This window comes from Alternaria ethzedia (assembly GCF_023757985.1).
Source record: "Alternaria ethzedia strain BMP 0044 chromosome Unknown scaffold_2, whole genome shotgun sequence".
Lineage (NCBI taxonomy): Eukaryota > Fungi > Ascomycota > Dothideomycetes > Pleosporales > Pleosporaceae > Alternaria > Alternaria ethzedia.
Window position 1 is genome coordinate 1,400,707 of NW_026056195.1, and position 14,858 is coordinate 1,415,564.

The 14,858-nt window shown below is 53.0% G+C and overlaps 6 protein-coding genes across 6 annotated transcripts; 3 read left to right on the forward strand and 3 right to left on the reverse strand.

The window, feature by feature from the left end:
• Window positions 1-172: 172 nt before the first annotated feature.
• J4E87_001265 (uncharacterized protein) lies at window positions 173-681 on the forward strand (the record flags this gene model as incomplete). The annotated part of the gene is made up of 2 exons (XM_049372911.1): window positions 173-368; window positions 506-681. 2 exons carry the CDS (start codon window positions 173-175, stop codon window positions 679-681), a joined length of 372 nt encoding a protein of 123 aa, XP_049237569.1.
• A 160-nt stretch (window positions 682-841) lies between these two features.
• COG6 (Golgi transport complex subunit 6) lies at window positions 842-2,974 on the reverse strand (the record flags this gene model as incomplete). The annotated part of the gene is made up of 2 exons (XM_049372912.1): window positions 842-2,632; window positions 2,681-2,974. The coding sequence occupies 2 exons, from the start codon at window positions 2,972-2,974 to the stop codon at window positions 842-844; spliced, it is 2,085 nt and encodes a 694-aa protein (XP_049237570.1).
• A 332-nt stretch (window positions 2,975-3,306) lies between these two features.
• ATG9 (autophagy protein atg9) lies at window positions 3,307-6,063 on the forward strand (the record flags this gene model as incomplete). Its single annotated transcript, XM_049372913.1, has 2 exons — window positions 3,307-4,106; window positions 4,155-6,063. The coding sequence occupies 2 exons, from the start codon at window positions 3,307-3,309 to the stop codon at window positions 6,061-6,063; spliced, it is 2,709 nt and encodes a 902-aa protein (XP_049237571.1).
• Window positions 6,064-8,228: 2,165 nt separating this feature from the next.
• Window positions 8,229-8,873, reverse strand: RPL30 (60S ribosomal protein L30; the record flags this gene model as incomplete). The annotated part of the gene is made up of 4 exons (XM_049372914.1): window positions 8,229-8,266; window positions 8,319-8,382; window positions 8,593-8,642; window positions 8,693-8,873. The coding sequence occupies 4 exons, from the start codon at window positions 8,871-8,873 to the stop codon at window positions 8,229-8,231; spliced, it is 333 nt and encodes a 110-aa protein (XP_049237572.1).
• A 639-nt stretch (window positions 8,874-9,512) lies between these two features.
• On the reverse strand, window positions 9,513-12,181 carry MCM2 (MCM DNA helicase complex subunit; the record flags this gene model as incomplete). Its single annotated transcript, XM_049372915.1, has 3 exons — window positions 9,513-9,755; window positions 9,803-12,030; window positions 12,079-12,181. The coding sequence occupies 3 exons, from the start codon at window positions 12,179-12,181 to the stop codon at window positions 9,513-9,515; spliced, it is 2,574 nt and encodes an 857-aa protein (XP_049237573.1).
• Window positions 12,182-12,637: 456 nt separating this feature from the next.
• J4E87_001270 (uncharacterized protein) lies at window positions 12,638-14,442 on the forward strand (the record flags this gene model as incomplete). The annotated part of the gene is made up of 3 exons (XM_049372916.1): window positions 12,638-12,726; window positions 12,779-12,833; window positions 12,880-14,442. The coding sequence occupies 3 exons, from the start codon at window positions 12,638-12,640 to the stop codon at window positions 14,440-14,442; spliced, it is 1,707 nt and encodes a 568-aa protein (XP_049237574.1).
• Between the last annotated feature and the right edge of the window lie 416 nt (window positions 14,443-14,858).

A 14,858-nucleotide genomic window follows, 5' to 3' on the forward strand; every position in this document is an offset into this window, starting at 1 on the left:
GAGCAAAACCCACGCGTGCAGCAATGCCGATCCAACGCGCTGCCCACCCCTGCAGTGATGCGTCATAGCCCCTCCCCTCCCAAAGTCCCGCCCGGTCTTTCCCCATTCGGCAACCGCATCTTATCAGATCCGAAGATAGGAACACCAAAGGTCAATATCACATCATCGCCTTATGGATCCGCGACACAAACTTTACAAAACTCTTGACAATCTTGCCATCGCACCAGACGCCAAACCCGACATGAGTGCAAGAACAGACGAGGAAGCGGCGACCGTGCAGGCTACTTCTGGCGTTACTATGGAGGGACTGGAGAGGAAGTTGAAGGAGGGTTTGGGCGCAACTTATGTCGAGATTGAAGACCTGAGCGGTACGTAATATTTTGTTATTTCTCGCAGAACAGTGGTTCCAGATGGAGAGTGATCGTCTCACGAGCGCGTTCTTGGGCTGGAAAAGCGCTAGGTTCGGGAATTGGAGTCACGAGCATGAATTAATGTCGCATACTAGGTGGATGCGGGCAAATGTACGAGGCTATCATCGTATCACCACAGTTCGCCAAGAAGACTACTCTAGCACGACACCGGCTAGTTAACTCGACATTGAAAGAGGAGATTGCCGCGATACATGCATGGACCCCTAAATGCCATACGCCAGAAGAGTGGGAGAAGAAGAAGCCGCAGTAAAGAGTGGTCACACCAACGTGTGGTAGCAAATAGGATGCTTAAGAGGTTAGGACTTTGAGTCTACGCATCACGAGTCACGACTGATGGATATGATGCGTAAATGAGGTGGTTTTTGATGACAACATCTACCGGCTTGTACATACTCGCCACATCAGGCCCTTTAGCTGAGCAGCACCCGTATCTCACCACTGGTACGGGGAAACATATCCCTCAAACCGGGTTCCTGGTCCTCGTCTTCCTTGTCTTCGTCGTATGTCAGATCATCAGCAGCCATCATCTTGGCCTCGACAACCTCAAAGTCCTCACAGAACTTGCCGGCTGCTTCTTCCGTGATGTCCTGTATCATCTTTCTGTTGCGCAGCCGCTTGATGTTTTCCGATGCATCAATGATAGCAGACGGCAAGAACTCGTCGAGTTGCTGACTGGCTGCCACGAGTGCGTCCGGCTTGAACGCATCCAAATCAGGAATGGTCTTGAGACTTTCTGGCGAGTCGGTAATTCCTTCAAGCGCTTTGATGAGGGTGATGAGACCAGATTCATGGACCAAGTACTGGTGTTGATAGTCTGTCAACTTCGCAACATGCTCATCGATTGTATCGTCGATGTCGCTGACCCGCTCGCTAGCGAAGGTATACTGAGAGAGGACCTCTTTAGCCGCAAAGAGGCAGTTGATGGCGAAGATGGCGCTATCAGGCAGTTTCATTCCTTTTTGCAGGTTCTCGCAACCATTCAAGAATGGATCCAGAGATTCCGCAAGTACAGTCTGGAATCCTTGCCCGTTGTCATCCGTTGCGGCAAATGAAGTATCGTAGCTTTTCGCAAGTACTCGAAGCATTTGGAGTGCATCCTCCAGGAATTCGGGGGCGGACAGATCGGCTGGCGCAACAGCGAGGTCGCTCTGGACATTGGCGACGTAATCTCTCATATTAGCACGGAACTGTCGCATCGCAGAAGCCTCTAGTGTATCAAACACATCCAAGACATCGGAATCTGCTCCAAGTAGCTTGGCAAAGGTTCCTTTATAGAAACCAATCAAGTTTGCGATCTTGTAAGCAAGGGTTGCATCGTCGTGACTCTGGACAACCTGTTCGGTCCGCTGCCTCAAAAGACGCGCCACACCCGTGAGATCGCGGCTGACGAGCTGATTTAGGGCTTTCCGTCCGTCGAAGACTTCTGCATCCTCATCGCCTCTCAGCCACGGCTCACTTTCAAGACCTGCTTGGATAGAACGTTTGATCTCATCGCCGTCTGAGATGAACAGGTTCTCGAGCGCCTCCCTCTCGGATACTGTCGTGGAGTGTGCCCACGCGAGCATATCTCCAACATAGCGGAGTGGGTCGTGGGCATGAAACTCGATCGGTTTGGTGGCTATGTGCTCTTCCGATGTCGATCCGGTCAACGCAGCGTGGAATGAATCAGATAAAATGGCTTCTCGTGCCTCGGCAAACGAGTCTAGGCAGCTTTGGAACAAAGTTGGACGTTCAGCCAGCACGCGCAGAGACCGGCGCACAGAAGCACTGATCTGTGGGTTCTCTAGATCCAGTGTCTTGAACTCGCGTTGGATCCACCGATACAGTTTTTGGAAGGCTGAATTGAGTTGCTTGGAGCTCTGCTCCAGCACTTCCAGGCCCAACCGCTGGTCCTCGGTCCCGAGCAGGACTTGACAATCGTGATGTATCTTCTTTACGCGGGTCAAGACCTGGAAAAACTCCTCATTGACAGGCTCAGCAGTGGAGGTCAGGATAGTGGCGTCTTCTTCCGATATGAGGAAGTGAGTGGTGAAGGCGTTCAGAATCTGCTGCTTAGATTCGACCTGCTTCCTCTGGGTTATGAGGCTTGTGGCTTCCTCCAGGACGGGTCCAGTTTCTCTGTTGGCAGCTTCAATATGACCGCGCATATCCGCGCAGTACGTATTCAGGCTACTGATAGCAGTCCCGATACGTTTCAGTTGCTAGTGGAGATTAGTCCGATGTTCTTGATACTTGGTGTTCTATCATACTTCCGCAACCTGGCCAAAGTCCTTGATAATCTCGCCATTGCACTCGATGACATCCTTCTGCACATCTAAACGCAACTGCCGTCGTGTTTCGGCGGTGTTCTGCACGCCACGCGCATCCAGAGTTTCCAAGGCATCGCGGATTTCCAAGTCGGCGTATGATGCAGAGAGCACGCTGGTGATCCTGCTCGAGAGGGCATTTGTGCCTCGCGATGCAGGCGCTACCGACGGAGAGGACGGAGAAGTACCATTCTGAGAAGCGGGAGTTGCTCGCTCCTGGAAGTAGCTCACCGACATGACTGGATGGGTGTTGTGACTTGGGCCCCGAAAGGTGTCATATCGGGCAGACGAGCGGCAAGTGCAGCCGAGCCTTATCGATATCGGTCGCGTCACCTGCATGCATGCCATGTGCTTCAGCGATAACCGCGACCATCACTCATCCTACCCTCTATCACGCTGGTATGGTCACTGACTAGGATTACGTCAGTGCTCATGGAGGCTCGTCTTGACTTTTGGGATCACGCCTTCGGTCCTCTGACCACTCTTGCAGCCTCCAAACGCCCTCAACCCAGCGCAGCACGGCCACGCGCCCCGCCGTTGCCTGAGCGCACCACCACTGTCCGACCATGATGGCGTCTAACCTACTTTCCAAGCTTCTTCCCTCTGCATCGGACGAAACATACGAACGCGAACCTCTTGCTGCCCGCGACCGCCGCAGCTCCACCTCGACCGACGAGCGACACGAGATGGACATCGACGAGGAGAACTTTGAGGCTCGCTTTGAGGAGCAAGACCTCGCACATCTGCTCGAAGAGGCATCCTCAAGTCAGATGACGACCGAGAGCCGCGCTGTCTCCCCGGAGGCCAAACGCAACGCACCACCCGGCATCAATACAGCGAGTCGCATGCCGGCTTGGAGGCAACCCGCGCCATCCCGCACCGCGCCCTTGGACGACGATGACGACGTCCCACAGTCGTTACTTCTTGAAGGAGGACATGAGCCGGGGCCAAGTTCGACTCAGCGCGGCGAAGGCCTTCCTATGCCAGTACCTGGCCCAGCCACACGACAAACACGGGCGCAATGGGATGCTACACGGAACCAGCAGCGGCTGCACAACGAGGATGGAAACGGCACATCTTCGCGGCCGTGGGGACATACCAGTAGACCTGGGCATTTCGCCGCCGACCGCAAGGAGAAGGCCTTGTGGCTGTGGGTGAATCAGATGGACCTCGACAACTACATGACCGAGGTCTATGACTACTTTGTCGGCTGCGGAATATACTCCATCCTCCTGGCCCGGGTTTTGACGCTCGCTCGGAGCGCTTTCGTAGTCGGGTTCATGACGTTCCTTGGCTTCTGCATCGACTATTCCAAGCTGCCAAAGAGCAACAAGCTGGAGCAGGTCTTGGTGCCAAAGTGTGCAGCCAAGTCAGTAAATGCGTATGACGGAATCACTTCCCAGCTGACATGATATAGGATCCATGGAATTTGGATATTCGGCCTCTGGGTCTTCATCATCTATTGGCTCTACACGTTCTACAACCTCTTTACCGATATACCCCGGCTCCGAGCCACGCACGACTTCTACCACTACTTGCTCGATATCCCCGACCGCGACATACAAACCATACAGTGGCAGCAGGTGGTGACGCGCATCATGGCTTTGCGGGACTTGAACTTGACCACCGCCTCGAACCTGTCTCCGCAGACGCGCAAGTTACTCGATTCGAAGAGCAGGCAGCGACTAGATGCTATCGACATCGCGGGTCGCCTGATGCGTCGTGACAACTATCTGATCGCCCTCTTCAACAAGGAGATATTGGATGTCACCGTTCCGCTTCCCTTCCTTGGCAATCGATACATCTTCTCGGAGACCACGAGATGGCACGTCAATCTCGCCATCATGGACTTCGTCTTCAGTGGACCGAACGGCCAGTTCAACCCTGACTTCCTAAAGGAGCGCAACCGCCGAGAGCTCGTAAAGAGGCTGAAAACTCGCTTCTTCTGGACTGGCATCATCAGTATCCTCTGCGCACCTTTCGCTGTGGTGTTCGTGCTTGCTTCGTACATGTTCAAATACTTCACCGAATACCACAAGGACCCAGGCCAACTCAGTAACCGCGACTTCACTACTTTCGCTCAGTGGAAGTTCCGTGAGTTCAACGAGTTGCCTCACTACTTCGCCCGCCGCCGTAACATGGCTTATCCGTACGCAAACCTCTACCTTGCCCAGTTCCCTAAAGACAAGACCGAGCAGGTCTCATCATTTGTCGCATTTATTGCTGGCGCCTTCGCATTCGTCCTTGTGGTGTTCACTCTTATGGATTCGGAGCTCTTCCTCAACTTTGAAATCACACCGGGCAAAACAGCTATCTTCTGGATCGGTATTCTCAGTACGATTTACCGTGTCGCACGTGGAAGCAGCCCTCAAGACGACCAGGTCGCAGATCCATCCTACTACCTCCAACATGTCATCTACCACACGCGCTATGAGCCCGAGTCGTGGCGTGATAGGCTACACACCGACGAAGTTCGCGCCGAGTTCGCTCAACTGTACCAGCCCAAGATTGTCATCTTCGCCGAAGAGATACTCAGCATGATCATCACACCTTTCCTGCTCATGTTCAGGTTACCAGCCTGCAGCGAGCGTATTGTCGACTTCTTCCGCGAGTTCTCGATTGTAGTCGACGGCCTAGGCGTGACATGCTCGTACTCCATGTTCCCCTCTACAAAGACCACTCGCAACGCCAACAACATTCCGGCAAACGGAGCTGCTGCCCCGAGAGAAGATCCTGACCTCCGGGAAGACTACTTCATGGCCAAGGACAACAAGATGATGGCATCCTACTACGGCTTCCTGGACACATACCAGAACCCGGGACGTGGCTACAACGGTCGTCTCCAAGGCAGAAGCCAGTTCCACCCTCCGCCACAGTTCCCCAATACCTTCGGTTCCATGTCGCAGACTGCTCAGCCCGTTGAAATGGGTGTCAGAGGAACGAGCAGAGGCCCGACTGGCCGCCAGAATCTCCAGCAGAGGACACCGAGACATAGAACGGGTGCTAGGGACGAACCCATGAACTCTGTTCTTCTGGATCCTCACCACCAGCCTTCTTCTGCGTCTATACTCCGCGGCTCGCCACGTCAGGCACCGAACAGTAGGTATCGGACGCCGTTGCAAGCTGTGCCGGACGCACCTGGCCCATCGAATACACGTATTGAGGAGGAGAGTACACTGGGTGATTCGTGGCGAACGAGTCGACTTGCACAAGATGACGATGACGAGGAGGAAGCACCGGGCAACAATCGCGGAGGTGTACTGCAGCTCTTGCAGCAGTTTTCTCGTGCGCAGGCTGAAGGCCGAGGCGCTGGTGTTGGTGTTTGAACTACACGTTCATATTGCATTTGCCTTTGGTTATATGGGAATAGGCAGGCGTTCTTGATTGGAGTGTCTGGGTTGGGAACTTATACCACTTTTAGCATCGGACCATTACTAGTAGAGATCAATAGCAATCATTCGAGCAACAAACAAACGTCGTGAAGTACCGTGACTTCTCGGACGATAACCATCTTAGCTCATCAGGAACATCCCGACGAATGAGTGACAGATGCAATCCATAGTCATACATCTACAACACACAAATACAATCATGGGGGCACCGCGTTGTTGTATCATTTGTCATTGTCCGGCTGTGTCTGGTCGTTCTCTACAGTTACACGCCGCAGATGTTCACCCTCCAGCCTTCATCCTGACTGATGAAGAAAGCAAATCACGCCGTAACCGAATTCCCATTGGACCCATGATGTCATGCACACAACTCATCCCTCAATCCAAAACCTAAGCAGAGGACTCGAAAGCCTCAGGGAAGCGACGGATGTTGTTGGCGAGGTTGCCCTTGTTGCGGAGGAACTGGACGTAGGCACCGTCGATCTTGACCTTGCCCTCTTGGCGGAGGTCAATGTACTCCTGGCGCTTGAGAGGAGTGAAACCCCAGTTCTTGGAGACAATGATCTTCTGGCGACCGGGGAACTAACAACTAATTAGCACATATCATCTCTGACGTCATTCCAAAACATACCTTGTACTGGCAACGCCTGAGAGCCTCAAGGGCGACGGCGCGGTTAGAGTCCCTTGTCCGGACGGACATGAGAATCTGGCCAATGTTGACACGAGCGACAAGACCGTTGGGCTTGCCGAAAGCGCCACGCATACCCGTCTGCAATCTATCGGCACCAGCGCACGACAACATCTTGTTGATACGGACGACGTGGTAGGGGTGGACGCGGACACGGAGATGGAAGGATTCCTTTCCACCGTTCTTGACGAAGTACTTGTTGGCGCAAATACGGGCGGCCTCGAGCGCCTCAGAGGACAGCTGCTCGTACTCGTTGGAGACCAAGTGGATGCAGAGAGGGAAGTCGTCTACATTGGCCTTCTTGCGACCAAGGTCGAAGATGCGGATCTTGGCATCGGGAACACCACGGTTGAACCTGCTCTTGGGGTACTACGGCCCAGTCAGCCTGTTATCCTCCTCTCGCGGTATCTCCATCGTGACGTACGGGCTTGTTCTTGCAGTAGCGGTAGCAACGGGCGGGACGGCGAGCCATTGTGACGGTTGTTCCTGCTTTGAAATCAATGAGCGGGTGTCCAGGAGGCGCGGAGAATGAGGGCGAGCGCAAACTGGTGCAGCTGTCAGTAAGACGTCTTCCAGCGGAGAGAAATGCGACAGCCGTACGTACCTTACCCTGTATTTATGGTGTTAGTAGGAGGTGAGTGTCAGAGGCGTCGAGGGAAGTCGTCGCCGGATTGCTAAGCGAATATTTGCCCACACGAACGCTACGACCTGAGTAAGCTAGCGCCCCATCCGATTTCAAAGCACCCGCCACGCCGTTTCCCGAGACAGCGAAAGTGCAACTCTGGGGATGCGCGCAGCAATATTATCAAGGCACTCGTTCTTTTTGGTAGTTTCTATAGTGTATTTCGTAGTTTTATCTTTACCTCTACACAACCCGACATTCTGTACGTCCTCATGGTATCTGTTTGTGTGCATTACAAATCAGAAATACCGAGCGACCTTGCATAGCCGATTCAAAGAAGCATGTTTCAGCAAGTTGCGCCCAACCCGAAACCCAAGATATAGTCTAGCAGTAGGTCAAGGAGCTAAGATCTCTTGCGTGCTTTTGAATGCATTGCATAGAGATGTTTGTCTGCGTAATTTATATTGAGCATTAGAAGTCTGCCCTAACAGAATACATTGTTATCTCTTGTATAGCACCAATGCAAACCTCGTCGTATACCCTCAAGACGTGGTATACTCAGAGCTGCGCACTCGAGACTGGCGCATGATGATCTTGCGACAGTTTGTTCTGTAAGCACTAGTGCAACAGAAGGACGTGCAAGCATGCACGAGTGAGTCACGTCACATGTGCAAATGTGGACCGTCAGGATAGCTCATGAAATCTTGCATTCATTGGATATCATCGAGGACATAGCTTTCGCCATGCCTAGGTATCATGTCTAACTGCGCCCCTTCCATTTGTCATAACACTCTAGTTCTCGGTGTTCTGGGACAGGATGTCGGAGTCACCTGTCAATCTGTTAGCGGATATCATAGTGCAGCCATAAAGGGAGATACATACCGGCATCGAGGATAGACATGACGGAGCAGCGGAAGAGCTTACCGCAAGCAGTGCCCAACTCAATCTAGACTGGTATTAGCTGATTGCTCTCCGAAGCCATGTTCAGACCTCTTCTCAGAGCCAGCCCTCGAAGTATACCCAGCGCGCAGGAGCTCGTTATCGTCGCGTTCTTGTGTATATTCTACCACAGCTAGGAACTGGAGAGTAACGAGTCTCGTAGCGCTCAGGGTATCTTGTCGTTAGGCAATGAGAGCGGACGGGGTGCGGTACGTACGTTGTTGCCGGAGAAGTGGTGGACGGAGGTCTTGGACAACATGGCGTAGTCTAGGAAGAATTAGCGATTGCGCATGGATCCCAGAGAAGAATATACTTACACTCGAGCTCAGACTTCCTCAGAGGAGGGGTGTTTCCGGCAATGATGACGAGCTTGGCCTTTCCAGTGCGCAGGCTCTTGAGGGTAGACTTGTAGCCGAGGGTGACCTTACCGGACTTCATCACAAGCGCCAGGCGCGAGTTGATGGAGTCGGCGGTTCTCTTGTTCTTCTTGGGGGCCATCGTTGCTCGTAGGAAGTCGAATGTGGTATTCCTAAAGGGTTGTTGAGCTCCGGTCGTGAGTGTTGTCGAAAGAGAATTGGGGTGGTAGCGCGACGCAAAATGCTTTGTGCGCCAAGAGTTGTTCAACGCTAGTGACTCAGCCGCCCCATAATGCCAGCACTGAACACCCCATCTTCTCTGTCTTTCGCGCTCGAGCCCGAGGGGTCTTTTCGCGTACTTTGGTTGTATACATGAACACCCCATCTTCATAACTTGTGGAAAACTTAAGTTTAACAATCAGCTGTTGATATTCAAAAAACCTTTGAGACAATGCTTGATGTGAGTGACAATATCATGACTGCGACAAACTTCGCATCTAAGGCTGTCCTTGCTCACTTTACTGCGCGTCCCATCTTTTGCATTGGGCATGTGAAGTTGTAATAAGGCATTGTGTAGATATCCTATCTAATTTATAATCTTTACTGTCAACTCCTAGCACCCAGTACATGTAGACAGATGTCTGCAGATAAACAACGCTTTCCAACATGGTATCATTGCATCTTCAGGCGCCGTTAATCAAGACGCGTGCCACAAACTCCTCTCATTCGCACCTCTTATAGGCCTTCGTCATAGTGCATGTTCAACATATTGAGACCTTGATCATGCTGCTGCTCTTTGCGCCCGCCCTCCTCGGGTCGGTGCACTAACAGCGCCGGGCCTGTTTAAAGTATACTTGGCGAAAGCCCTTGCCAACGCCTTCTTTGCGCTGACCTTCTGTGATCCAACAAAGGAGTCAACTGCAACCGCAATGGCGCGATCAATGTCTACCGACGCCACGTAGTCGGAGAGACGCATCTTACAGAAAGACTCTGCAATACGTAGGATAGCTTCGAGATGGCGAACCTGTAGTTGTGAGTGAATAATTTACTGACGCAATGGTGTGAACTTACGGTGATAGGATAGGCTCCAGTTGCCATAGACTCTCTGCGCATGTCTGCGAATAGACGGGCAATCTTATCTTGCTCAATCTGGTAAAGCTTGGGTCTGCACTTCTCCCTCGCGTAAAGAATGTACTTCCTCAACAGATCTTGTGGAATCTCACCCTCCTTGATTGGTGCGTCACCGTCGACTTCCATTTGGTCGTCGCCGTTCTGTGTCGCCTTTGCCTTGTCAGAATATCCGTATGCTGAGTTGACAAGTGGGTGAGCACGGCCGTGAGAGTTCACAACGAATTTGGCCAGACGTTCATCTTCTGCTGGGTCAACAGTGTCGCGTACGACACACAGAATGTCAAATCGAGACAGGATAGGCTCGGTGAGCTCTACGTTCTGCGAGAAAGGAATTGTTGAGTTGTATCGACCACCAATGGGGTTGGCAGCTGCTACGATGGAACAGCGAGCTTGAAGGGTTGTGACGATACCAGCCTTGGAGATGGAGATAGTCTGTTGCTCCATGGCCTCGTGAATGGATGTTCTGTCCTGGTCATTCATCTTATCGAACTCGTCGATCAAACAGGTACCCTTATCGGCAAGCACAAGCGCACCACCCTCAAGCGTCCACTCGCTAGTCATGGGATCACGACGGACGGAAGCAGTAAGACCGACCGCGGAAGCACCCTGACCAGTGGCGAAGACAGCACGATGGGCGGTCTTTTCGACATACTTCAGAATCTGAGACTTGGCAGTACCGGGATCTCCAAGCAACAAGACGTTGATGTCACCACGGATCGAGTGACGACCAGGAGCTTCTTTGCTGACACCGCCAAACAGAGAGAGTGCTACAGCAGTCTTGATGTCAGTGTGTCCGTAGATGCTTGGGGCGATCGAGTTGATGACTTTGTCCACAATGCGAGGATCCTTGGACAGTCGTCGAATCTCCTTCTCATCGTCTTCGGTCAACCGGAAGCCAGCCAGCTGGTCGTGAGACTTGACAACGTAGTTGGCCTCCAAGATAGTTGCAAAGACTGGGAAACCGTTCTTGTTGTTCAAAGCCGCATCGTAGTTGTTACGGTAAATGCCGGTGACTTCAATCTCCTCACCAGGCTTTGCCGAGTCGATCAAGTCCCAAAGAAGGATAACCTCCCGATGACGGGGCAAGCGTCCTGCCGGTACAGTGCCTGGAGACTCTTGTAGAGTGAGCTTTTGGTAGTTTCGGTAGACTGTCCGCTCGGAGTTCACGGTGAAAGGACCGCGTGATTGGCAGTTCTGGCAGAAAGAGATCTTGACCTCAACGTTTGAATCTTGGTGGAAGGGACCCAGAGTGACGCCGCACTTGGTACAGTCAAACTTGACGTATTTGAGTTGAGGGAAGACTCCGCTTCGGCGGGTGACGACTCCACTGACACGAACCAGACTGTTGAGATGCGATTGACGGAGCTGGCGGAGTGTATATTGAACAGGTACGTCGGTGATACGGACGTGGATCTCGGAGTGGATACGCTCGTAGTCTGGGTAGTGGAGGAGAGCGACTTCCATGGCCACCTGGTCGAAGATCTTCAACATCTCAGTGGGCGTGTTGGCCAGCCAGTATGCCAAGGTAGCCTTTTGCTCGGCAAGGTGGTCGAATGAGACTTCCAAGGACTCAGCGTTGACCTCTCCCAAGGTTCGGATGCGGGCTCCGTATACTGAGTGACCGTGTTCGTCGGTGTATTCTGTCAGGAAAGACTTGAACTCGCGCGCGATGGTCCTGGCGACTTGAGGTTGGGCCACCCAATCTGTCAGGGTGTTGGCCTTCACATCGGTGAGGGCCTCAAGCGTCAATTCCTCGTTCATGATATCGTTGTCCATGTCCATGTCGTCTTCTTCGTCATATCGATTCCTCCGAACACGACGACGTCCCATCAGACCTGCCAGGCCATCCGTTTCGTCTTCGTCTGGCAGGAAAGCAGCGGGCATGCGACGTCTAGCCTCCCTGTCGCGGGCATTAAGTCGCGCATCAAGCTCTCGCCTTTGCGCGAGACTTAGTTCTTCATAGTCTCCTTCGTCATCGATGCCCTGGCCTTCATAGGCATCGTTCTCTCGGGCTCCGTAGTCGTTCTCGAAGTCGTCGGCGAACAAATCAATTCCTTCCGCCTCTTCTGCGTCTTCGTCCAGATCGTCTACGTCGCGAATGATGTCGTCATCGTCGAGCATGTCTGCATCGTCGTCTTGTGGGAGCATAGGTGGTGACGAGGCCATTGCTGTACTTGATTAGCCATTGTTGTGTCGCATGTTTTTGTGGCACTCACGGCTGGACGGCGGATGCGCCGCTGAGGAGGGGAGATCGTCATCGTCCCTTGCGCGTTTGTTGCTCCTGCTGCTAGGGCCTACGCCACGGTTTGCGGACGACATGTTGGAGCGAAGGGGTGGTGGTGGTGAACTAGTGTTCGTCAATATCTTGTTGTTGTGGTAAAGAGGGGCTCGTCGTTGCTCGGCCTACGAGTCTCGTCGAACTCTGAGACACATACCTCATGTTCACTTAAAGCACGGTTCTTTACTGGTATCACCGGGATAAAGTAAAGTGATATGGGGCTGCGAAGCGGGGTTGAGGGTGCGGGAGAAGGGGTAGTAAGGCCAGCGACACGACCGCGTCGCGCTTTCCTTTTCCACGCGTAAAGTGGTGATGCGGTAGCCAATCAGCGATCAGGCGCATCCAGCGCCTTCCTCACTGCTCACACCAAAGTTTCCCACGCACTTCCACGACCGAATTTACTCTGCTAGTATCTCGCATTCTGACGAATTTTGGTCTTGTGCTCTACATCGAATTGCTTTCCATCTCGAATTAAGTGGTTGCGCGTTATCGCAATCATGGCGGATTCCCAGTCAACGACCATGTCCAAGAAGCCGCGCACCAGCAGCATATCGCAAGCATCGGAGAGCTCACAAACAGCGGCTGAGTACGTGTCTTCCATGCTCTTGTCTGTATGGAGACTAAATCAATTCCGTTAGCTTTATCAAAGAGCAACTTAGCCTCGAGGCAGAAGCACGCGAGGCTCTCCCCTACGTCAGTACCCACATCCTCCGAATGCGCCTCGACTGACAAGAAACAGCAATTCGATACCTGCACACGCGACCTCGGCCCTCTGCGACAGAGCCTTTACGCATGCCTCACCTGCAACCCCGCGCCCGCATCGTCTGCCCAGCAATACACTCCAGCAGGCGTCTGCTACTCATGCTCCATCTCCTGCCATGGCGAACACACCCTTGTTGAGCTTTTCAACAAGCGCAACTTCATATGCGACTGTGGAACTACCAGGATACCGGATATGACGCCATGCACGCTTCGTCTCAACGCAGAAACTGGACGTAAAGGCGATGTGACGGGCGAAGAGCCAGCCACGACGAACAAGTACAGCCAGAACTTCAGGAACAAATTCTGTGGCTGCGGCGAGGACTATGATCCTCAACAAGAGAAGGGCACCATGTTCCAATGTCTCGGGCTTGGGACTTGCGAGGAGGGCGGCTGTGGTGAAGACTGGTGGCACCCTGAATGCCTCGTAGGCTTCACTCGGGCGGAGTACAGCAAGATGATTGAAAAGCCCAAGGAGGAAGAGAAGCATGACAAAGTAGATGCGATGAAGACCGACAAACCTGCGGCAGATGACACCAAGACCAACGGACATGCAGACGAGAATACGGCATCACTCTCAGCGGACATTGCAGCTGCAGTGACGAATGGCAATGGGGTTGATGGCAATGACATTGCAGCAGATGCCGGCGCAGAAGAGGATGATGATCCGCCACTGCCTCCAGGCTTCCCTGAGGAAGACGACTTTGATCACTTCCTCTGCTACAAGTGCATCGAAGCCAATCCATGGATTAAACAGTACGCTGGCTCAACTGGGTTCCTCGCACCAGTCTACCACGACAAAGCCATAGCGCTTTCTCATGCGCAGAAATCCGCCGTCTCAGCCCCAGAGGACAGCAACGGGGACTCTAAGAAACGCAAAGCTTCCGACGAAGACGAAGAGCAGCAGACAACATCCCATTTGACAGCTCCAGCTCCGGCTAAGCGCCAAAAGTCCGAAGATCCAAGCGGCACACTCTCCAGCATCCCCGAAGACACAACGACGCTGCCCATAACCACCAAGAAGCCTGAAGCATCCGAAGCCCCAAAGCACGCTTCCCTTCCCCCTCTTCCCACAACCGCACTCACAACGCCCTTCTCCCTCTTCCTCAAGCCCGACTTCCGCGACCACCTCTGCCACTGCGACGCCTGCTACCCACACCTAAAAGCCCACCCGCAACTCCTCGAAGAGGAAGACACCTACGAGCCCCCCGTCTCCGAAGACGGCGAAGAAGGTGGCCAGTCCGTCGGCACAGGCAGTATCCTCGACCGTGGCGAAGCAGCCTTCAACAACATGGACCGCGTGCGTGCTATTCAGGGTGCGATGGCGTATGCGCATCTCAAAGACAAGGTCTCGGCGTTCTTGAAGCCGTTCGCTGAGTCGGGTCAGGCTGTTGGTGCGGAAGATGTCAAGGCGTATTTTGAGAAGCTGAGGGGTGATGCGCAGGGTATTCAGGAAGCTGCTGGCGATGCGAAGGCGAACAGGGATGATGATGCGGAGGGTGGGGCTGAGGGCGGTGGCAGGAAGGAGCAGAGTGGGTATTAAGTGTAAACTCATCTACTCCAAGTGTTGAAGATGTGAAGGCGAGATTTGTAGGAGTGTACTTTGCATCCTATGTGCAAATGATCTCCAGCTAGCTTGAAATTGGATATTGCACTTCATCGCAGCCAGTAGGCAAGCTATCTTCATGCTTTCGGACGTTTCATTCGTCTTCTCAAGATTGCCTTCACGATCACGGTTCTGAATCAAATGGTTCATGTAAAACAAATACAATTCTCAAATCTTGGGTATCAAATTAAAACTACTTCCTCCCCCTTACATGCAGTCCAGTGCAAACAACCACTACACTTTGAAACAAAAGGGAACTTTTCACACTTCCCATCTCCATCCCCCACTCCTCAAGCCGTCACAGTAACCGTAGCTGTCTCCGTAACCGTCTCCTGCCCAGTCGGCGACGCAGT